The sequence below is a fragment of the Nyctibius grandis genome, chromosome Z (genome assembly GCF_013368605.1).
Source record: "Nyctibius grandis isolate bNycGra1 chromosome Z, bNycGra1.pri, whole genome shotgun sequence".
Classification (NCBI taxonomy): Eukaryota; Metazoa; Chordata; class Aves; order Nyctibiiformes; family Nyctibiidae; genus Nyctibius; species Nyctibius grandis.
The window spans coordinates 44,184,889-44,210,119 of NC_090695.1; the positions used below are offsets into that span (position 1 = coordinate 44,184,889).

The 25,231-nt window shown below is 40.9% G+C and overlaps 1 protein-coding gene across 3 annotated transcripts in view; it reads right to left on the reverse strand.

Moving 5' to 3' along the window:
- LOC137675843 (guanine nucleotide-binding protein G(q) subunit alpha) overlaps window positions 1–8,186 on the reverse strand; it is a 137,841-nt gene extending 129,655 nt beyond the window's left edge. Inside the window, exon 1 of one of the 3 annotated variants that reach the window (XM_068422079.1) lies at window positions 8,004–8,186. Coding sequence is in view for 2 of the 3 variants with exons in the window: in XM_068422075.1 (XP_068278176.1) it covers window positions 7,783–7,918 (136 nt within the window). In the remaining variant the exon portion in view is untranslated. Of the gene's footprint in view, window positions 1–7,421; window positions 7,475–7,782 lie in introns of those variants that run through there. The other 2 variants (XM_068422075.1, XM_068422076.1) reach the window with 2 other exon arrangements.
- Between the last annotated feature and the right edge of the window lie 17,045 nt (window positions 8,187–25,231).

Here is a 25,231-nt window from a genome sequence, read left to right on the forward strand (position 1 = left end):
AGGCTACTATCATCTCCTTTTTACAAACAAACAAGCAAAAAAAGTAGTAGAATTGAAAAGTATTTTAAGAATCATTATTTTCTCTCCTAAAAGATCAACTCAGTTAAAGCAAATTATGCTTGTAACAAAGGAGTATTTTTGTTGTGTGGGTTTTTTTTAATAAATTATTCCTTTTTGCAAACCACCTTTCAAAGGCTTTCACTATCAACATAAATGTTGATTTCAACGCCATCTAGACAACACACTCCAAAAGAGCAAACATCAAATCATCCAAGTAGCTGGACAGCTATATAAGAACCTGTTGAAAATACAGGAACAATGTCTTTAGTCTTCTGCATTTAATTTCCATTGCTTTTACTGCTCTGGCCTATGAGATGAAGTGGCACATACAGTGCTTAGTAAATCCAGTATCAGAGTAAAATAAATGTTCCATACTTGATCCTCAGTTTCCCAAGCCTGATCAGTTCCTAAAAGCACAAGGAATGATGGCGTCTTTCCCAATGTCTATGCATTTGAGTTCTTCTGGCCTTATAAGCTGCTACAGAAACCTTCTGTTTGACTTTCTGGCTGACTATTCACCCAGAAACGTGAGTTCGAATAGCTTTCGGCATTCTTTTCCAACATTCTCTAATATGAGCAAGATAATTAACATCAACATTGACGACTTAAAAGAGTTAAAATCTCTCCTGTGACAGGTTTATAGTACAAGGAGAGAAAAGCAACTTTCCTTAACTTCCATAAATGTTCTCACTCAGTACAAGGATTCTTGCCAAAGATTATCTTGTTTCTTTTGAGTTTGCAGCTGGTAAAGCAATGAACTAATCAAGGACCAAGAAGAGGTATGCTAGCAGTCAGTGAGCATACAGGTCAGGTGCAGTGGCAGACATACTAACAAGACTAAGCAGAAAAGCATACTCTCTGCCCTAAGAACAAATACTGTGAAATCCAAAATATTCTTCTCTAATGGAGAATTTAAAAATGTACCTAAGACATGTTTGTTACATAGTACCTCAGATTATAAAACTACGATCAAGAAGAGGACTTCTTTTGATTGATTTCACGGCTATATAACTAAACCAGTAATGGCTAAACTCTCAGTTCCTGTTTCCTGAAAGAACCCATAACAGGCTAGGTTTCTCTCACATCCAATTACACCAAATTCCTACAGAATAGTAAACCTCTTACCTTGGATATAACTTGAAGGTGGTTAACCCCATCTGGAAGAAAACCATTCTGATCCATGTTTGGTGATATTTACCAAGATTAGAGCTTTATCTTCAGTTAACTTCAAAAGAGTTAAGGATCTAACTGCACTGACTTCTTCAGAGAAGAGAAGATTTTAGGAGGAAAAAAAAAGGAATACAACATACTTCAAACGCTGACTGCCCTTTCCAGAATTTCCCTTGGGGGGAAAACAAATCCTCCTTCAACAGACTTTTAATAGCTGGGGCTGAGTCCCAAAGCATTTTGACAAGGACCACCATGGTATTCTCCTATATACAAAGGGCATAGATAATCAATGAGGACAGGATTTAACCCACTTATTTGCTATGAGACAAAACCAGACCCAGGCACTAGACAAAACTGTCTAGTTCCACTCCTAACAGATGCTTCTTCCACACAAAGAGCAGGTCAACCTAACTTACAAACAACATAGCTCCAAGATGAAGGTGTTGATACACAGCTCAGCTGTGCTGAGGCAACAGTGATACAGCCTCTATCTTTTCTGAATCTATCAGTAAATCTATCAATTTACTGAATCACTAGGGGTTTCCACTTTCAGAAACTTTCTGATATGCTGTTGCTTTATTCAAGCTATGCACGTACCACACACCGCCTCCTCTTCAGAGAAAGATGAACTGAACCACCATGGTGGGGCTCAGCTACACGGTATTTTTCATACCAGCAGTCTGCTGGATGATTCTGCCTGAATGGATCGACAAAGGAGTAATCTTGTTTGGTGGGTTTTATTTTTGTTGCTGGAATAGCCATACCACCTTCTCAAATGCAGAATGAAATCCACAACAGCACTTTTCTGTTGGCAACTGCATTTGCACAGGGGTTCTGGGATAAAACTCTACAGTGCTTTTAAACGCTAAGCATAGCGTGCAAATTAAGTAGTTTGATTATTCCATGCCATTTGTCCTTTGGAAACCCACAAAGGACAAAAATCTGTAGACAATCACCCTTCAGTTTAGTCTCTGTATCAACATTACCTATTGGGGGAACAATGTGCTTTCAGAACATTTAAGATTTAACCTTTAATTCAGCTTTAAAATAAACGTTTGTGCTGTTCCTGGAGCTCCCCCAATAACTTCCAAAACTTGTGACTTCTAAAACCGTAGTATCTCTTAGACTCGAGCCCTCCAGTGTTAATGCATCTAACTTCTGTGCACAGAGTTAACAATATTTATAGCCTGCTGCATGCTTCCTTCTTTGATGCTAAGAGCACCACATATATGGCTTCCTAGTATTTCCCACTTTCTAACTCTTCCTTGGTTTTGTAGTGCTTTCCTGCTCTTCATTCTTGCCACTCAGAGGTTCTATAATTAAATAGGTGAATGTTGAAAAACTTCCATAATTTTATTAATAACAGCTGTTCATACATAGCAGCATTCGAGAACAAGAACAAGATTTTTCCTGAGTTTTATACCATTCAGCACGGCAAGAAAAAATGGTCAGCGTTTAAAGTATTCTATTACTGCAAAAAAGTTAATTACCATTAATTGCAGATCTACCTTATAATATTATTTCACACCTTCGTGGGATTAATTTTGCAGAGATTGTCATATTATTTCAAAAGAAATGCTTTCCCCTGTGAAACTGCCATTATACACCAACAAAAACAATTTGAAGCTGCTAAAAAAGCAGAATTATTATCTCTTAACTTTGAGGCATACACTCAAACGTCCATTCTCAAGAGATTCTTCTGCTCAGCATATACTTCTCCTCCTGCACTAATTCAATACTGTTTGCCAATATAAGATACAGATTTGGGGTCACTTGGCTCTTTGATATAAACAAAATTAAGTTAGACAGGATTCTTTGACTATTCAGGCCGTCAGCTAGTTCCTATTAACTTCAGTGAGCGTAGAGCACTTCTTTAGAAGTAAAACCAAAACAGCAACAAACCCTTTTTAATGGCTGCAAACAAAATATCCCTTTGTGATGCACTAAAAATAGATAAATATGTTCTAAATGTATGTTCTTCATATGTTATCACACTGATACCGAGGTGATGATTTGTGTTTTCCTCCAAAGTTAATTTTATATACGGACATATATGTCTACATAAGAACATATACAGGTGTTTTGCACCCAGAATGAAATTGTATTTCCTTTGAAACAGCTTCTGCTAAATAAGAGATGTTTACCAATCTAGTTACAACACACCAAGATGTACATTAACTATTTGTTCATTTTACAGTTGTCAATGTATACTGTGGTAACTACCTGAAATTATTTGAAAGTGTCCAGTGGGAATAGGGCAGACCGATACAAATACAAGTTACAGGAAAAACAAGGAAGCTTGCTTGTTTCTAGAGCTGAAGAAAAAGTTATATAAAACCAGTGTACTCCATTGTTGGCTTCATGGACCCACTTATTCAACTTATCTACAGAAAGTCTAAGTCTTCGCTAATTCACCAAGTTCTGCACGTAAATCTTTAATTCAGGTGTAAGAAAATAAATGCAAATATAACCCGTGTGCTTGCTAGATATTCACCTTATGTTCAAAAGCATCTTTCCATGTAAGACGGGTTGCCATTCACACTAATTCAAATGGCTTATCTTCCACCCGTTTCCTTTGGTAATGCATAGAGAATAAAAGGACACTCGTGTCAGGCAACTCTCTTCACTGACACACCTGCTATCTCAAACATAAGAAACATCTACCCCTTAAAAAAAAAACCATGTTTTGCACATGACACAATACCAGTAAATATGCTGCAAAATAGTAAGCACTGTCACACACCTCCAGTACTTAATTTGGCCAAGGTTTATAGATGCGTAGGCGTAGCTAGCCAGCTATCATGATACTGTCAGATTATTTTCTTAGATACTCAAGGCATTTCCTAGCGAGAAAATAGTGTATAATATAAACATATAGAGTGTACAGGCAGAGGACATCCAGGATTGAAGGTTTATGGCTACAATCTATCACACAGGCCCAAATCCTGCTTTCTGAGACCATGCAAAATTTCCATGGACGACAGGCAAAAGGATATACATAGGAACTAAAACACATGGCTCCTGCTACTTTGCAATAAATATGTACATACATCCTTAAAATACAAGCATGCTGAATATTATACATTTGGTTTGGCAGGTATCAATATAAAAAATTAAAACACCTCTTTTTTTTCCAATTAAAAAACAATGTAAGTTCTCACAGCTACCAACAAACAACGGATGGATATTAACAACTGTAAGTTCTGGAGAACAATCGCAAGGTTTTTACAAAGTGTTCATCAGTAATGAAAGCCAGAATAATTTGGAAAATACATGAGATTGAAACCGAATTCAGTGGAAGACCGAATTTGTTCCAAAGTGCCTTAAACATTACAGCCAAGTTGTGCTTGCCGAACTACTACTATGTCTTTGCAATACACTTAAGTGCTTATTTCTGAATTCTGGCTTTTCAGAATTACCATAGTAAAAAAATACTTTGTCCTGTTCTAATCCGTTCCAAAAATTAAGCAATGATGTACAATAAAGTACCTAAAAGTGGTATTTTAATGTTTAATCACAGAGAGTTTATTTTTAAACTAATACTTAAAAACAATCTTAGCATGCAGTGAAAGTTTTCCATAAATGACTTAGCATTTGAAACTCTTTGATCCCATGAAAAGGAAAAAGATATCATCATCAATACACAAAAAGGGTGTACAGAGAACAGTGTGTGTGTTTGTGTAACAGTAACAGTTAGGTGGAAATTAACTATACTTTGCAAGGAAGCACTATATCATCCACAAGTTAAGGGCAAAAAACATCTATTCTGGTTCAAAAATATTATTTTTTCCTTTGTATAAGAAAACAGTCTGGCATAGATACACTTATTTATGCCTTAAAAACCTTTGTGTCAGTAATACCTTTCACTTTCCACTTGCAACAAGTCCAAAGAACATAGGTGGTCAATTAATAAGGCTCAGTTCAAACTGTGCTAGTACTCCCTTCATGAGCCAAAGGATATGCCTCAGTCCCATACTGAAAAGCCTTTAACCCACCTTTTTTTTGGGCTTTTAAGTCCCACAATACTTTACAAAGTGGGACTGAGCAGTTGGCACTTCTGAAAAAAAAAAAAAAAAAAAAAAAGGAAAACGAAAACAAAACCAAAACCACTTTTGCCTATGTTTACATAAAATATAATGAAGCAACACTAGTAATTTAAGCTTTGAGGGGGAAAGACAGGTAATGGGACAGTAAAGGTCTATTCAACTTTTAAAAAAGATGCCTTCAAGCAATTTCAGATGGTTTTCATGCTACCAGCCTCACTGTTTTAATGTCTCATAACCATGTGAATGACCCACACAAACTTAATAACAGAGCAACTGCCTGTGCTGGGGAAGCAGTGAGAGTGACTGAAAAAAAAAGTGCTGTCAGATACCTAAAATAAACCCACTATTAAAAAAAGTTTTCCTCAAAATTTGTTTATAAATTGAAACTTTAATCTCTACCCAATCCCATGACTCCAACACTGGTTCATCATTGTGCTGCACTTCACAAGATGAGATCATTAAGTGTTAATCCAAACAGCTGCACACGCATATGCACTTTCAGTCAAACATACGACAGAGGCTAACAAAGCAAAAGACCAAAAATGTGTGCACAGTAATAATTTCTGTACTGGTTTCATTACCCAAGTATACAGATATGCTGTTAAGTATGAGCAGCTGAAGGTTCACCCTCTTGGTCTCCAGTACCTCATACTTATGCCTCCACAAGCGTGTCAGAACTCTTGGTTTGCACTGATGCTGATGAATGCAAAAACCTTTCATATAGGCACTCGAGAGTTTTCCCCTGATGCTTTCTACAGGTTGCTTCTCCCCTGTTCTCGCTCAAGTTACTGCATCCCATCTGGTCCAAAGCAATGACACAACTGGACCCCAATCTACCACCACCTGCCCCTACACTTCACACTACCAGTGGCAGGACCGTGCAAAGCAGTACAAGCTCTGCATTACTGACTGCAGAAGCGGATCTCCGAATTCCTTCTCTGGGTAATATATATTGGTCTCATTCAGTAAATTTCAGACATTTTTGTGAACGTGGGAGAAGCCTCTAGCACTACTGCAAAAAAAAAAAACCAGGAAAATACCGAAACAATTTGGGCCTGGGGAACAAATCAAATGTGCCATCTGCCTCTCCTGAAGCAAATGTATATCATTAAGTAATTATACTTGAACATCCATAAAATTAAGCAAAGGCAAGCTAGTCATCTCCTATTTTATCTTCTATGTGAATATTTAAACAGTCACAACATGCACTTCCATCAATCAAAATCAGGCCAAAATGAGACAGAACGTTATTAACAGGAGTGCTGCATCTATCTCCACCACTCCTTTCCCACACCAGTTAAGGATCCCAACACCTTTCTCCATATCCAGAAGACAAGCTGCAGGAAATAGCATATTCATATGGAAGCACTAAAATCTATTCTGACTTTTCCTTTTAACTCTCCTTACCTTATTGAAAAGGCAGTTTACTCCCCCAGTATAAATCACTACTTTCATATACACGACCCAAGACAAAAATCTTCAGCATAAACATCCCGTGTCCACTTGGAACAGCCTCACTCATACACACATCAGACAGTGGTGCAGACATATTTCAAGGCCTGCGAGTCGCAGGCAGAAGCCGTATTACCACGGAAGCTACACGACATAGTAGAGCACACTGGATACAGGCAGATATATTTTAATTCAAAAGGCTTATTTTCACACCAGCCAAATTTCTATTAGATAAACAGTGCCTCTGCATACTTGCGGCTCCAAAGTAACAACCTCTGTTTTAATTAAAGAGAAACGATACAATAGATTTTATTTCCTGACCAGTGGGTGGATTCCAAAGATACTGAAGATCCTATCATCCTCCTGCATGCTTCAGGCTACTCCTCAGCTTCGTGTATGTATCTGGCGCTTTACGGCTCCCTTTTCTTTCTAAAAACCCGTCTACAATCTGAGCTAAGCCCCTTATCCCAGTTTGCCTCGTTAAATAAAAGTCGCAATAAAAAAATGCAACCAGTAAGCCAACAACCTTCCCGAGGCTCACAGAACAATGCAGACACTAAACCCGCCACCATCGACCTGCACAGCAACTCCCCCCGCGAGTCCCTCCGTTAATCCGCCTCCTTGCCATCGCTCTCCTACACACACCGCCGCCGACATTTGCCCCCCGCCTACGCCCCGCACCCCCTCACTCACCCGCCACCCTTCCCCTCTCCATTTTGGAAGGCCGTTCCTCCTCCACACAAGCCCACCCGCGGGAGCCGCAGCCGTTCGCCCCGCCGCCGGCGATGCCCGCGGGCGGGCACACACACACTCCCCGCCGCGGCGGGGTCACGGTCGGCGGCTCCCCGCGGCGGAGGCGGTGAGCGCTCGGGGGCAGCCCAGCCGGCCCCGCCGCCGCCCCGGCCCCGCCATGTAACGCGCCGGCCGGAGGGAGCCCGAGGCGGCGGCGCCGATGCCTGCGCTTGCAGCCCCGGCGGCACCTGGGGCTTGCGTTCTGCCGGCGGCCCGAGGCGAGGCAGCCATGCCAAGCCGGGCGGCGTCAGCCCGCACTCACCCAGCAGCAGCAGCTTCAGCTCCCGGCGGGCGTCCCGCTTGTCCCGGCGCAGCTGCCGCTCGATCTCGTCGTTGATCCGCCGGGCTTCCTTGGCTTCCTCGCTCAGGCAGCACGCCATGATGGACTCCAGAGTCATTCTTCCTAACTGGTTCAGACACAACCCCCACCCCCCCTAAAATCGCACGCGCGCACACACACACCCTGCACTCACACACACGCACCCCGCCGCCGCCGCCGCACCGGCCCCGGGGGGCACAGGCGCTCTTTGCCCGGGAGCCCCCGCAGGGCAAGCGCAGGCAGCCGCCTCGATGCCACACAGGGGCGAGGAGAAAGAGGCAGGGCCGCTGGCGGCGCGGATCCCCGCTCCCTGCCGCTGACTCCCGTCGCTGCCAACTCCTCCTCTCCTCTAAATCATGCACCAAACAACATGGAAACATCCACCGCGGCGGCAGCAGCGATACCCAGCCGAGCCGAGCCGCTCGCCACCGCCGCCGCTCGCCCTGCTGCTTCCCTTCCCTCTCTGCCGATCGCAGCCAACGCGGTCCCCGAGTGTCGCTGGCGGACGACGCCCCCACCGCCCTCCGACGCGACCACCCCACCCCCTGTGGAAATGCTAACGCCCGCTAATCCCTCCCCGCCTCCGCACACACATTTCCCTGCCGCTCCCCGTGCCCTAGAGCGGGAGCCTAGCTCCTGCGGGGTGGGCGAGCCCGCCGCTGCCCGGCGGCCTCGGCGCGTGCCTGGCGGGAACAGCTTCCTCACGGCCGACCCTCCTTCCCAGCGCGGCGGCGGCGCGGCCGCTCGCGCCTCTGGTGGGGAGAGCCGCTGCCAGAGAGCTGCCGCCGCTCGCCCCTACCCTGCCAGTAAGGACGAGAGAAGGGAGCGGATAGCGGGGAGCCGCTGGAGAGGAAGAGGAGGCAGGCAGGCAGGGGCGGGCCTCGCCTGGCTTTTCAATGGCTCTGCTCCGCGGGCGTGGTGAGGCAGAAATATGGCGGACCCGTCTCTCCCGATCTCCGCCCGCGCCGCGACACGCCGGGGGCGAGGAGCCGGGGTAGCTGGGCCCCTACGGGAATGCCGCCTCCAGCCGGGCCCGGCGCCCCAAGGCCGCCCCCGCCCGCCCCGCGGCGGTGGCGGAGGGCAGGGGCGGAGAGGTGGGGGCAGCGTCCGGGAGGTTTCTCACACCAAATAGCCGCGGGGAAGGCAGCCTGCTCTGGTTCGTCCTGCCGGGCAGAACGTTCTTGAGCGCCCGGCGCTGTGTTTGCTTTCGCTTCCTTTGTTTTCAGCCGAGGACACACATTTTTATTCCGTGCCCGTCCTAGAACAGATGACTTGGGTTGGCAGGGACGGGGGGGAAATGTGACAACTGACGTGAGGGAAGTGAAAGGGAGGGGAGAAGGACCTTCTCCACCTTCAGCCGGCATGGAAGGGCACGGCGGGACGCGCTACACCACCGGGCGCTAGCAAGCTTTTACGCCCACAGCCCTGTCGCCCTGCTTGAGTGGTTCTGGCACAGGCAGGCGAAAGCAAAGACGTTCACCACGAGAGCGGTGGGACACTTCCCCGCCCCACTGAAAAGGACCGATATGCTCAACTGCGTTTTATATTCTGCTGTTGTAACCTCTATTCAGCCAACGCTGGTAACTGCCAGCCCTTGCCCCAGCCCTGGCCTCTCTCGCCTTCAGTCCCAGTTCCAGTAAGGCTGTTCTCAGCCTCCAGTAGCCCCCAGGGTGATGGCACACAACTGGATGGGAACTATTGATGCAGCTTCATTTTTTGTGGATTATTGATGAACTTCTTGCAAAATTCTCACACCTGCCCTTCTTTTGCCTACCTCCGTATTAAACTGTTTGTATCTGGGAAAGTTGCAAAACCTGCTGGGAAACTCGTACTAGCTAATGAAGTGGGTAGAGGGGCGCATTGCTCTCCGACTTCTAGCTTTGGGTGAGATGTCCTTTCCAGCACCTCTTGACAGCTGTTATGAAATTCCTGTGTTCTTTCTGAAAACTCTTCATATGTACTGAAAATATAAATTAACTAGGGTCTGCCATAAGGCGTAAGACTAGGAGGGAATTAAAAAATTATAATAAAATAATCAGGAAAACAGTACAGTCAATTTTTAGAGCATGAAAAATTTTTTCATTACTTTAAAAAATGCATTATTTCCACATAGATCTATGTAGTATTTTTATGTATAATGTAGAAAAGCAGTTAATAGAACTTGGAATCTTTTTTTATAATTACATTTCTTTATTCCAGTAAATTAATACATGAGTTTTAGTCAAAGTTCTGTAATCCTAGTTATTAATAAAAAATATATTTCATTCAAACCATCTTCTCTATTTTAAAACCTCTGTGCATGTAGATACATCTGTGTATTTATCTAGCTACCTTTTGGTCCCAGATTAATGCGTTAATACTAAATCCAATAAAGATTTCTAAAGATTGAATTACATGGATGGCTTACGTAAAAATGCGACTAAGGAATGAAGGGAGGGAAAAAATATCTTCATGAAATTAATTCTCAACATAACAGAGTCGTCTTCTAAAAGCCATGGCCCAAAAGGGTGAAGATGGCTGCATGGTACAGGTGACAAGAGATACTCAATGGCTGTGCAACTGTTTTGTGCCTAGGAGACTCGTACACGAAGTTCAAGTCTGCAGCAACTGTCTTCTGGCATCATGTCTAAAGAAAAGTTATGAATGAGTCAATGAATTTGCGACCTTTGGGTGAACTGTATGAAAACTCCCCCACAAATTGAGGGCACAGCAGTTCTATGGAAAACTACATACCTCAGACAATATTGTAACATTCCCCAGTAGATGAAGTCTGACTGAACTTTTTTAACCAACTCTTTTTATATGCCAGTATAGAAGGCATGAACACAGTGTGTACCTCAGATGCAGAACTGTCATTTAATTTTCCATTTTTAACAAGAAAAGGCAGCCCAGGGACCGTAAATTTAATCTGTATGTACCGCTCCCATTGACATCATTGGATTTTAAATCTCCACTGAATAAATATCTTCAGATTTTTAATGGATGAGCCATCTAGTCCTGAGTCTGGCATCAGCAGATAGCCATTACGCACTGTTTTACCCATTTGCTTTGTGACTTAGTGGAAGTCAAAAGAACCCCCATTATGGACAATTACATGGTATTAAACCTACGAGGAAATTTCTTTCCAGCCCTCATCTCCATAATGGTTGGCTTTTGTTTTGAAACATGAAACATCCTTTATAAATATTTTATTCTAGTAAAAACTATCAGTAAATGACAGACACCATTATTGCCCATACAGATAATTACTATCCATAGATACTATCCCTACTGTTACCTAATCCTGGACAGATACTTCCTGATAAGCCTCCCCTGTAGCATTAATAATCTCATATTCCTCTATCCAAGTTGTCTCTAGTGTATGGCTCGTAGCAACCCGTTGCCTGTGAGACGTTTTAACGTTGCTTACTGCCACAGGAAATTAAAAGTTAAAAATGAGACTGACAGAGGCAACAAAGTACGATACTAAACACCCTGCATCTCCAGCATTCTCAGAAGCCAGCAAAGACTGGGAAACAACAGCGGTTTTATAATCTCCGTATCATTCTTTGTACTAATCTATCCCAGTTTTTAATTTCTTCCTTCCACAAGCCTGAAGCTATTTATTGTCACTCTCCTGTCTCTTCTGCTTGAGAGATGTTTTCTGTGATGTTTTGACAGATTCCAAACAGTATCTGAACTTGGTACTCGCATGACAGTAAAACAGCAGATCATGTATAGCAAGTTTGCAGGATTTTCGTAGTCAGCATCCCATCTTAAGCAATGGAATATCTTGCAAGTGCTTTTCGATTGCCATTGTGCATTAGGAAGATGTTTTCACAGTGCTATGCACAAGTACATCTCAGTCTTGTTTGTGAGTACTTGCAGATAATTTAGAGGTCATCAGTATGTCTGAGTAGAGCAAATTATCCTTCCAGTATGCCATCCTAATCAGGTTTTTGTTTTAGTTTTGGGGTTTTTTTTAGAACAACAAACAAATTGTATCTGCTTGTTCTCTACTGTTAAATGAATAACATCCAGTATTTGCAATTTCCTCCACCTGATATAATCCGTTTGTTCCAGTGTGTGTTGTTTTGACAAATCGCCTTCTGAAACACCTTCCCAGTGTTATTTATTTTGAAGTAAAAGCTGTCTTCAAGGTCCTAAGGTACAGACTAATGAATAGGGAAGGGTTAAAAACCTATTTGTTCATTTGATTTATGTGACATTTTAAAAAATTTATTTCCTTTTACCTATTTGCATATCGAGGTTCTTATTGATGACTTACTTCTGAAAAAGCGCAAGAATTGTTCGGTATTTTTTGTTCTTCAAATGCTCTCTTGATCCTGCTGATTTTTTCTATCAACATCAGCGGAGGGGTGTTCTGTAGAGAGGGACGGTACGTGTAGCATCACTGCCGTACGCACCATACACATTATAGCATCATACAGCACGCTACCAAAAGCCTCAGCGTTGTTTCATGTTTTCCTCTTAAGTACCAGATACTTTTTTTTTTTGTGAGTCGCCTTTATTAATAAACACGTAGTTTCAGGTGCTTGCCAAAGCTTACAAAATTCCAGTGGGAACTCTCAGCCATAGCCCCTGCCGCAGTCTCAGTCGGTGCCGGCGGAACATCCTACCCCACCCCGGCAAGGCGAGGCGCAAAGCGCAACGAGGTGGAAGGGGAGCGATGAGCCGGCGCGGCCCGCTGTATGCCGAGGGGAGGTAGGCTCTGCGCAGCGCGGCCGCGCCCTGCGCACCGCTACGGCTCTACGGAGCGCTCCGAAGAATAAAAGCTGGCGCATGCATGAACGTGTGCACGCGTGTCTGTAGAACCAGTGCGAGAGCTCACTTCCCGGGGAGCCTTCACCGCACCAACAACGTCCCCCGCTTGCACGCACGGACACGGCGGCCGCTCCCCCAGAACGACCCGCCCTCCCCCACCGCTCCCGGCCGCCCCTCCCAGGGGCCGGGCGCTTCTTGCCCGCCCCATGGCGCAGCGCAGCGGCGGCGCCCCCTGCCGGCCGGAAGGCGCGCTGCCGGCGGACCGTCGGCGCTGCCAGTTTCCTGCTCCGCCGTGCTGCGGGGCGGAAATGGTGGCTTTTCCCTCCGTCCCTCCGGCGGGGACCCTGGTGATGTCAGCGTCGCTGCGTCGCGGCGCCGCTCCCCGGCGCGGTGAGGGCCGCAGCTCCCTGCCGTTGCGCGGGGAGCGGCTCCTTTGGGGCTGCCGGGCCCCCAGCGCAGCGCTCTGCTTGCCCCGCCGCAAAACAGGGGTCGTCGACACGCCGCCTTTCTGTGCCACAAGACCGCTTCCAGAAACCACCCTTCGGGGACGAGAGAAAATTATCCGTAAAGTAACACCTCGTGGGCTGCTATTTCTCTCTTGATGTCTGTACTGACGAGTGGTAGGTTGAGCTCGGGGCTGGATGAAGTCTTGCCTAGAGCTTACTCTTCCTCTGGCTGGAGAGGGCAGACAGAGGCTGAGGGGAGGGAAGGTGCCGTGGCAGCTGCAGGGACAGGAGTGATACAGAAGCCCCCTGCCAGGCGCTGTGGGTGAGATGGCCCCTGTCAGCAGTACACTTTGTCGATGAGACGGCCGCTGCGGGCAGCGGGCCTCGGGGTGAGATGGCCGCTGTGGGCAGCAGGCCCTGGTGCTCACAGTACAGGCAAGTGGGACAGAAAGGGCAGAGGGAGACTTCGGCCCTCCATCACCCTGCAGTTCCCTCCCTTGCCCTGCACCATCTCACCCTCAGCCCTCTCTTCTGCTGGCCCAGGCCCTCACCGGTGGGTTTAACTCCTTAACTCTGCATGGAACTGTTCCTATTTTATTGAGGTTTCTTCCTGACTTGGTTTGCTGTTAATTTAAAGAATTGCATTGGCTTCCCAACGGTTCAGATGACCCTTCGAGCCTTCTCCAGGGAAATGGCCGGTAGGCACAGGTTGGTCCAGACCACCCTTTCCATGGCAATAACCCACTGGATCAGCTGCATCAGCCAGCTGTTCCCATATGGTCTGCACAGGTCTAGTGGAACAGGATCACAAATTCCAGCTCTGAAAAAAACACTTGACACAGCCATATGACACAAATTAAATAATTAGATTGGTAGAGTATGAGTTGATATTGCAGTACTGCAGCAACTCAGTAAAAAGGGAAACACCTGCTGTCTCTGTGATGACTTTTGTCTATTGTTTATCTACTGTTCTTATCGTAAAATGGATGCCAGCTATGTATCCAGGCTACTGTATTTGTATTTTTATTATTTATTAACTACATAGATTAAAATCTCCTCCCAAAAGTTTCAGCAAAGTCTGTGATAAAGTATTCCTCCCAAGATTTAGTCAGTGGGCTACTGTTCCTCCACCTCTTTGACTTAAATTATAAATCTGTATTTTGGCAGCGTAGGAATACTGCCGTTTCTGTCAAGATACCTTTTATGCTTATTTCTTATGTTCTTCACATTCAAGCACTTTTTTCTTTCAGCTTCTTGAGTTAGCATTATTTTTTTACAAAGCATCTTTTATTCTTTATAGGGTTTCTATTTTTGTGCAACTCCAAAATAACTTGCTCTTAGCTATTTCATCATGCATACATAGAGACTTTTTATAATGTCTAGTTCGTTTGCACGCAGTAGGACATCTCATGCTTTGCGGGGTTATACGTGTTGATGACATTAGATTTATCTTATTATTTATCTAAGACCTCAAGCATTCTTTTCCTATTCTCGCTTTTACTCTTCTCCTACAGTCTGCTCTTGGGTATATGCTACCTAATTCTGATTTCATTCAAGTTTCATAGTATTGTAACTCCATCATCTTCAATGGAATTACACTGTTTTTCATCATCGTACACAGTACTATCAGACCCTGAGCTCCCTTTAAGATGTTTAACGTACACACTGTAATGGGGTGAATCCTCCAGTTTGTTCAGTGAATACATCCTCAGAAACAGTCTAACCATTAGAATAATCTGGTAGGCCATCATTCCCGCTTTATTTCTTTCTGTGTCACAAGACAGGGAGACAAGAGTTACACAGAACCCAGATAGAGGTAGTTCTTTTAGTATTTCATTGGAGAATATTATTCATAATTCCTTCCATCATCCAAAGAGTGTATCAGCTGAAGTTATTTTTTTTCAATCCGAAGTATGTTACTAGAAGAACTATGGATAACTGTCTCATTGGCTATAATTTTATAATGGAAGACTAATCCAAAACGAAGGCACGCCACAGTATTTTTCACAACCTTACACCGAAGTTCAGTATGTAAAGTGAAAAATTACCATCCTGCATGATATCGTTTCCTCAGTTAAATTATCTGAGCAATGCCTACTTTAAAGACGGGTATACAGTAAGATTTGTGTTTTTCAAGAAGATATTTGTATTTCAGTACAAGCAAAGTGTTCATCTGGGATCAAGTACTTATAGCGCATGATGCACTTCATGTAACTGTAAATATAAAGTGATCACCACTAAAGCAACTCTGGAAGTAAAAAATATTTCTGTATTCTTCTTCCTGAATAATTCCATAGCAGAGTAAATAATAATCGGATGGGTGCAATTCCAGTAGACACCACACCCTATCATTACAGATTCGGGTATCATTCAATACCATAAATCAAAGAGAGTCTCCCGTTAGCAAAAGATTTAAAGGGATAATGCATTTTAGTTCTCTCACATTTAAATATGTTTTTTCACCTGGTGGTCTTAAAAGGTAGCAAACAAAAAACCAAACTAATATAAATGGAGAAAATGCAGTGTAAAAACTAATTTGTATGTGAAAGCAGACTGACAGTTCACAGCTAGGAAAATACAAATACCTCTTTCCACAGAATTTCCATATGTAGTGTTAGAGTATGTAAAATCATGAGTCAATGTGATATTTTTCCAGTGAATATGAACAGAGAATAAATACTCCCTTTTGTGTAATACTACTTCTTGAAATTGCCTTTTCAATATGCAATTCAAACACAAATTCACTGCAAGAATTTGGATGCTTCAGTAATGAATCCTGTACTTTGTATATGCTTTATATCTTGTATTAATAGGAACATCAATATCTTTTGCACATTACTAACAGATTTCTTAATGAAAAATAAAAGGAAATGTCTGAGTGATAAGTGACATAGGGATAAAAATTATGACCTGGTTAATTGCATTTTTGGATAAGCAATTAAATGATTTCTATTGCTATATATAATTTTATAAAATGATAACAGAAGTCCATCAGGAGACCGTTTCCAGTCTTTATTGTTTTAAAGTGAGTGCAGAGAAGGATCTTAAGACAACTAATCAATGTCTTCCTTTTAAGTGGAAGCACAGTAACAATGGAGGTATCTTTCTGTCTTCAAGTGAGAATCCATTAGAAAACCTTGTAGTACTAAGAAAAAAATGGTCCCGTTTAAGTCTTATGTAAAGCCATCACAAATACTTGAGGAAAGTAGGATTCCTGCAAATGTGTTTAGAATAGTGGAGAGAACCGAGTTATAAGATAGCAAATAATTGGCTTCCTTTTGATACTTCTGCAGAAATTGAGTCACTCAGTTACATACTGAAGTAAAAATGCAGCTTGTATTGTAAGCTTCAGTTTATAACTATAGTTATAAGTTCAGTTATATAACTTCAGTTATAACCGTAAGATAGCCAGATAGTATGTTGCCTAAGCCAGTATGGGATGATTTGTGAGCCTGAACTTAGGCAGAAATGGAAAAAATTCTCATGCCTGAGACGCACAGCTAATGGTAGCAATACAGTGATTGCTGTATATTAGTCAAATTCCCCTGCATTTAACATTGAATTTAGATGGTGGTCTGTTCTCTTAAGGAAGATTGGTGAATCTATAATATTTGAGGGAATTACGGAAATTCATCAGTAGGGAAAAGGATAACGTGACTGGTTTCATTTGTCTGGAGAGACAGAGAAAAGAGACTTTTCAACACTTAGAAAATGCTGCCTTGGACATATATGGAGAGTTGTATAGAGTGCTGAGATGGCTTGAATACATATTTATCCATGAATAAATGGATAAAAACCATTTATTACCCTGGTGTGGTTATAATAATGAAGCAGGCTGTCAGGGTGCTGTGTTTCTATTAGTCTGCTTCCTAATCCAGTTATATCTTGCATTGTGGCCTTGCATAAAAATACTCTGAAATTTTGTTTTTGTTTTGGTGGGTATATATTTAAAGAGATTTCAAGAAATTAATTTTTTACTCCAAAGTGAAGAATGTTTAATGGATCTACAACGCTGAAGAGACTGGGAAATTTTCAGAAGAATCAGTGCTTAAATTTTAGATTGGATACTGAGAACAATTCTAGCTATATTTTCAATTACACTGCATGTTCAAACCTCTTGTATTTATGGGGGAAAGATTTTGCCATTAATGTCTGCTTATGCTAAAAAACTAGTAATGATTCTGTGAGATTTACCAGGAAAAAAGCGTTGAGCTCCCCTTACTGTTCCACTGCATACAGATAACTGGAAAACCGGGATTTTGTTCTGATGGGTAAAATGTCAGTCAGGTAAAAGAAAAATTTTAACAATAAAGAAGTAGCATTTTTTCAGTTTCTGGTAGTGCGCTACTAACAGTGGAGGGAGCTAAAGTATTTGATTTGTTTTCCAAGTATTTAGTATTCTCAATTTTTTTTTGCATTTATAGTATAATTTGCATGAGCAGGTATACTTTGACATTGAATGGTTTTCTGAGTTCCCTGTGCAAAGGTAGGATTTAATGTTTGTGCATGCATACAGTTAATCTTGTTCCATTTGTGTGTCCATGAAGAGACTCCTAGATGCTAAAGAAAAAAAGGTACATCTTTTTATGATTATTTCCTTTTGCTATGAGGAACTATTCTAAGAATTAAGGACATGCTGATAATTGTAGATTCTGAGGTTTATGATAATCTTTTGATTTGCGATAATAGTCTGACAACATGTATGTGCACATGGATGCCTGAGCGACGCTGATTACTTTATAAGCCAGTAATGCTGTTCTCTTTACAGATGCTTTGGATAGAAATCAAATCAATTAGACTGAGCCATTGTGTTTGACTTGGAACAAGATAGAGTTTATTCCTCCAAAAGGAATGCTTAGCTATGTCACACAGCTAAACAGTCAACAAGACATGAACATGGGTATATTTTTGATACTGGAAGGTGGAAAAATCAGAGAAAGAAGAGAGAAATTTAAGATACTTCCTTTGCCTTCAGGCAAGGCAGTATTTCTCTTTCTATGTGCAGCACTCATATCTTTTTTCACAGATGCATGGAAGAGCCAAAAAGACATACAGGTAAGAAATGAAAAGGCCCTGCTCAACTGTGTACCTGGGACTGTACATGTTGCACTGGACATTGCTAACTAGGGACTCTCTCTTTCTCCTGTCTTCATTCCCATGTATGTTTTTATCTAGATGCACACTCACATGAAATCAGAGAGACTGAGAAGACTTGTCACACCAATATTGTGTTACAGGGATAGCATGGGTTCCTCTGAAGAAACTCTTTTAACAATATGAGTTGCATTTCCCTGGAATTGCTTATCTATGTAAATATTTTCAGAAGTAGCTTGTGCTTTGGCATCAGCAAGCATTGGTAGAAATACACCTTTTTTTATGTTAATCCTGATTAGCTGTTAGCCTCAGACAGGGTTCCAGGTAGGACATTTTCCTAGGACTTTTTAAATTTCTGTGATTATTTAAATTTTAGTTTTATTAGCTATATTTCTTAAAATATGGGAAAGGCTTTTTGATTCTCCCTCCCCTGCCGCTAACCCCCCCCCCCGCTTTTGTTTTGTCAGTTTGTTACCAACGTAAGGGTTGAATACCTGGTCTCAGCAGTCAAAGGAGATTTTATGAGTGGAGGCAGAAGTCTGTGGTGTTTCAGAATAGTTGGAAGTCTCGAAGTCAAACATAATGTTGATAGAAAGAAAAGTTAGCCAGTGATTTACTGCTGGAGAGTCAAATGCATTTTATTTGGTTGTAATGCAGTTTCATTTTGTAAAGGGTACACTAGAATGTTGTCATGCCACTGTTCATATGACAGACCCTTCAAATTTAGGACCCATACGTATAAATCAGAACAAATACATGCAGAGATATCATGACTTTATGTCCGTTGTACTGTTGTTTCTACATGTATTGTGGATGAAAAGAAAACCAGAATGAGCCTTTAGGTTCAGTTCAGGGTGAGATACAGTTTATTCCTCCAAAAGCTCTTGGAAGAAACTGAGGCAGATGTCATGTTTGATCATCTGTTTGCTTAGCAAATTCACAAAATGTTACATGAATGCATCTACATCTTTTCCTACATATAAAGCCTTACTTTCTTTTCTTGGCTGTTTGGTGACCGCTAAAGTTTGCAAGTATTTACTTAGGGCTCATTTTTCACCTAGAATACAAATAAATGGTTGTAACTGGTAAAAGAGAAGCCCTGCGGATATACTGAAAAACAGAATTTGGTTCCTCATGTAGTTTCTTGCACAATGTACCAAGTAGCAGTACTTTTCATGGGAAGAATATCTGTTAGGAGCCTGGAAATCTAAATGCATCAGACCAGTGACCTTTAATGTTTCCCTTTTAAGGCTTAGTTCAACAGTGCATTGCACACCATTTATGTTGTAGTTTCGCAGTTTTCTTGGAAAAAGCTTAAGACATATGGTAAGAATAATTCAGTCCCCTAAGAAACTTCATTTCTTTGCACAGAAATGGCAGTGTTGCTGTTATCCTGTTTCAGGTAATTACAAATGGCAGCCCTTCCCCTTCACTTCCTGATGTTCTTGAGTCAAACATGTATTCTATTTTTAGTGACCTCAAATGAGCTGGCACGTGGAAAAAGGGCCTAAGCATGGGTCAAAGTTATTCTGAATGTGTTCTGTCATGCATACCAATGATACCAATACCAATTCAAGATTTTATGCATCACAACTAGGTTTTGGTGTGAGTTTTTTTGTTAGAAGTAACCAAACAATGGATGGCAAAACATGAAAACAGTAACGTATAATCTTACCAAAATAACATACAAGTTGAATTTAAATTTAGAATCTTTAAAGGAGGGGGAAAAACCCCAATATAGCACTGTATAGCACTCTACCCTTAAGACACTAACTTTTTCTATTCAATTTTCTTTCTTTTACTAATTTCTTGTCTGTTTATCTTTTTATTAATCGAGCGCTTTGTTGTGTAAGTTATGAGTAAAGACAGGAAGTAATGCAGGCAGTAGTGAGGTTGCTGAGTCAGCTTTTTTTTGTCTTTAAGCTGTTGTAAAGAAGATCATGGTATGTATTTGCTTTACTGAACCAACTACTGATAACTTTGTTTGACATTTGTTAAGCCCTGTATTACATTGTCTTTAAAAAAGCTGTATAATCTGCACTATGGTCAAACTTAGAATCTAAGTCCAAAACTTAACCTTTTTTCAACTACGTGTATCAGATCTTCTAATGAAAGACGTTATCTCTGCCTACAGACTTTGCCTCTCCGCACATGCAAAGAATATAATGTGTAAGTCGTGTCATTGTTCCTTTTCTTCCAGCAACACCAGATTCTAAGAAAACTAGCAGTTCTAAGGTACAGTGAAATAACAAGGTTAATTGCAGTTTTCAAATCCGAAACATAGCTGTTTCCATTAGAAATTATTTATGAAATATAAAAACAGATGAAAGAAACATAGATCTTTTATAATGTGTTATCAGTGGCATTTAGTTTTCTTTTTCATTTGATAAATAAAAAGTGCCGTCAAGTGTGTTAAGCAGGAAGTGTACAAAGCTTAGTAGATCAATAGCATTCCAAAGAAATGTTTGGTGTGTATTCAAAGAGAAAATCCTGAAGCCAAAACTTGTATTCTTTATTTTTAATTTTTTATGTAATACCAGGCACTTAGACTAAACTGAATCTTTTTGTAAAATATCGCACTTTGTTTCCCTTGAGTAAATAACACTTTAACTTAATAAACTATTTAATGGTTAGATCACAAATGTAATTAAATCAAAACAAACAAATAAGGACTTAAAGAGATGAATGACTGGCAGTCTACGTATATGTTGGATGATGTTAGAAAAAGCTATAGAGACAAATGGCAGAAGAAGGTTACTTATCTATGTGTCCTGATACATGAATGCACATAGACATTGTCTTTTGGATCAGATTTCCTTGGATAAGGATTCAGTAGTCATTGAATAAAAGCGGCGTTTACTATTTTAAAATAAAATATTAAAAATTTTTAATTGTCATGACCTAAACTCACAGTTTTGTGTTTTTTGCTGAAAGACTAGTTATTTCATCAACACCTTCTAAGAATGTGTGATAATTTTAGGCTCAAATTCAGCTAAAAATTCCACTCGACTAGAAATATTTGTCTCTATAGAAAATTGTTTCAGAACCTGAGCTCTTAACAGATACATTTGTCACAGGTCAACATCAATGAAATGAAAATCCTTGTTGAGACAATTCAAATACTACTGGGGGTTCCAGAGATGAAGAAATAATTGAACTGCCCATTTAGGCATTTAACATAATTATGGTGAAGTATTACAGGAAGTTGCAAAGATAAAAACCAGAAGATTAAAAGTGAGTTAGGGACTTCTCTTTATAATATGTGAGTTCATTTTTGTGATGTGCTATAAAGGTGAAGAGATCTACCCACTAGTCAGTTCTTTGCATCTAACCCAACAATGAAGAAGGAATTATATTGTAGAATCAAACAGGGAGTCAGAGGTAGAAAACATTTTATGCAGTCAGAGATTTTTAAAAGGTTGCAAGATCTTCCTTTTATTTGAGGCAACAAATGCTAGTGTGCTAATTGTGAGTGGGTTTTGTAGCCCTTGGTTCAATCATTTTTTCAGCTTAAATGAGGATAAATTTCCGTCAGTCCTTAGAATCAGTTCTCTGAAAATAATCTAAACGTTGGTCTGGAATTTTTGGATCATACAAATCAGTAAATATTGCTGCATTTATACAAGTAATGAATTTAATTTACTTTTCCAAATAGCTTTCAAAAAAACATGATTTGTTATTTTTTCAGACAAGTGATGGGGGAACTCCCACATACTGCAATTTCTAATAAATTGACTGTTTGCACATCTACTTTTTGAGGTCCTTTACATTATTGTCATAGTAAGTAATAAAGAGTACTCTAAGAATTAGAAGTCTGATCCATATGCTTATTCACGTTACAAATACGTTTCACCAAATCTAACTTTTTAATCTCATAATGACCAGATTTGTTTATAACATAATTTCTGAGTTCAAGATCATCATCAGTACTCATGAGCAAAGCACTTTTGTCTGTTTATTAGCATGTTCTTTGTTAAATAAGATCTAATTTTTCCAGAAAAAAAAACGTGCAAACTGTCTTTGCACATAGGTTGAACTTTATTTGGGGTTCTGTGCTTTCGTTATTTTAACAGCTTCAAAATACTGATATGCTGGTTATCTCAATCATAGTTATTATATGCATCCTCATAAAGTTTCTGCTAGACTCTTCATAGGTGACCTTAAGGTGGTAGTGTTGTACACAAAAGAAATTAGGCAAAATTCTTTAGTATATCATCTATATTGGTACTTACACTTAAGTTTCTCTGTGGAGTTCAAAATTCTTCTAATGAAATCACCTTCGTTTTTTACCATTCTGACTTCAAAGAAATAGTTCAGCAAATGCCGCATAATGCCAAATACCATCTGTTCTGCACTGGGGTAGGGCTGAGGTGAGAGCGAGCTGGTGCAGGGATCTTTCTGGATCTCAGTAAGAAGGGCCCAACAACAAATGCCTTAATGAGATAACTGCTTCAAAAAGACAAAGAAGAGGAGCATAAATAGTGAGTAACATCTTACATCCCTTCAGATGCTGGGCATCCGTTGTTCATGCAGCATCTGACAGAGCCCCGATGGATTTTCCCGTGATATGCTGCACAGAGCAGATCCTGTCCGTACAGAGAAGCTCTCCCTTTTGGTCATTCAAGGTAATGTATAATTTCCTTACAAGAAAGCAACTCTATCCCTAAAGGATGTTCTCATGACAACTTGTGCACTGTTAGATAAGGGCAGTGGCCATGCAGGTGGTGTAATCGCGGTGCTGAGCAGGAGCTCCCCACAGGCTCTTCCAGCACACGGGCTGGGTCTGTCCCTTGGCTGAGGGAGGTGTGTGGCACGGCACAGCACAGCCCAGCCTGAAGTCCATGCTGGCCGTGCGGTGCCTGCCCAGGTTAGCTGCAGTGTACAGTGGTCTCCCGGTCAGGATCAATGCATTCCACCCCTTGATCCACATATAGTTTACCTTTCCCAAATATGCATTATAATTTACAGATTATATTGATAACGTATGGGCCTCTCAGGTAGAAGTCCCAATAGAGCAGACACAGCCTGTTCAAGATCACTGACTCCTCAAGTACAATGTCTTCTGCAAGGCTCCCAATACAGCATCTTCTCGCACTCTGTGTTGCTCATTTAGTCATTTGTGCTACTTAATGAAAAAATAAACCAGCTAAACCAAAATAGTTGACTTTTGCTCCCAGTTTGTGGTTTCACTAGAGATAGCTATCTAAGATTCATGAAGACATTTGTTTTTAACCTCACATCATTCACAATTTTTCTGTCCCCTCTATCACATAAAGTACAATTTAATTGCAGTTTTAATTACATTTTCCTGCTACTAAAGTACCCAGTTAATATTTTTCTTTTACCTTTATGAATGCTATCCCTCTCTCCCTTTTATGAATGGAAAAACCAGCTCCACAGTCACCACAAAAGCTTTATCAAGTCCTTCTTTGAGGCTTACCTCTGATACACTACTTAAAGAGCTGACCATGCTGAGAACAGCCAGTTCTAGCAGTGACTTGAGAGTACTGTTTGTTACTAGAATTCTATGTTATAAACTGTAGGCCCTAGTTACTACAGTTTTCTTAATCTTTGTTACATTCCATTTTTGTCTTCATTGCCCCATTTGGCTGCTTTGTTCATGTTGCATCATTTCATGCATTAGTACCAGATCTGCTTTGTAATGCATGTGGATAGACAGCAATCAACAGTTTAGGAGTGCACTTCCTTTTTTCTGTAATTCTATTTAGTGTCTAGTACATTGGGATTCCAGTCCTAATTGATAGCAGTTGTAAGAGAAGCCCTGTGTGCTAATACAGATAGTTTAACAATACAAGGTCTCTCAATGGGTACATTTCCTTCTTTCTGCCGTAGCAAAACTCTCTTTGTAGTCGTGTACCACCTCAACAGGAGTACAAACTGAATTCAGAGAAAACTTCAGCCATGCTGCAAATAAGAACAGTAACTCTTAAAGCATCACTACCAGTAAAACATCACCATCAATTAGCAGCTCCCTTATTAGTAAGCAAATATGACCTGTTTGATTTAGGACATTGTTTCCTTGGTCAGCATTTAGCATCTGTTTTGCTTCTGGCTGTCCATTTTTGGATTTCCTTTTAGCACCTACTTCCCTCACAACCTCTTAACAAGCTCTCTCCTTTGAAGGAGCATATTCAGTAGATGCATTCTGTGTAATACTCTTCACGATGACCAGTTTTTAAAAGCACTTCTAGAGGCTTAATTTGAGTTCGTTATTCAAGAATTACAGTAAAGATCATAGAGATGAGTTTACTTTTGCACACAGACTTTTGTGGCCACATGCCACCAGACAAATTTTTATGAACTTTGACTAGTCAGTGTGATACTTAGATGTAAAATTCAGCAAAATTACGAAGACATTCAAGTGTTCTGAATTACCTTCTGATTAAAGCCTCACAGAAATGCACAGAGGTTTTATTTCATGATACAACATTTGAAATCAAGGTTTACCTTTGCAATACAAACATTATTTTGAAGACTGGGAAAACAGGTTGTAGTGTCTTTCCTGTTATCTGTATTAGCATGAACAGTTTAATATTTCAGAGTTTAAGAAATGTTCAGAACATGTTCTCTACCCAAAAAAATGGAGCCTTTAACTGATAAACTACATTAAGGCAGGCCATAAACTGAATATGTTTTTTTCCATCTTAGAGCAAAGTCTAATCAATATGTCTGTTTAGAAATCCTGACTTTCTGCTCCTTAAGTGGCAACCAATAATGAATAGCAATACAAATGTATTTTTAAATGTTGATATGTAAATGTGTGAGGAGTTCAGTATAAAAAATGTATTGCGCATGATACAGCAACAAGCTGCTCTTCTTAATCTCACTTATTCTGCTTTTTTGTCTCTTCTTCATAAAAATAAGTACCAGCTACGATGTGAACATTGCAAAGCACTTAGCTGTAGACTCCACTTTTCTCAAATAGATCTATATACATGCATAAAAGTGAAATTATTTTTTAAGTGTTTTGCTAAGTAAGTACAGGCTGCAAAGCTAAAAGCTGAAGCAAAAGGGCTTGTCTTGTCTTCCTAATGGTTCATCTCATGTCTAGATATTGGACAATTGAA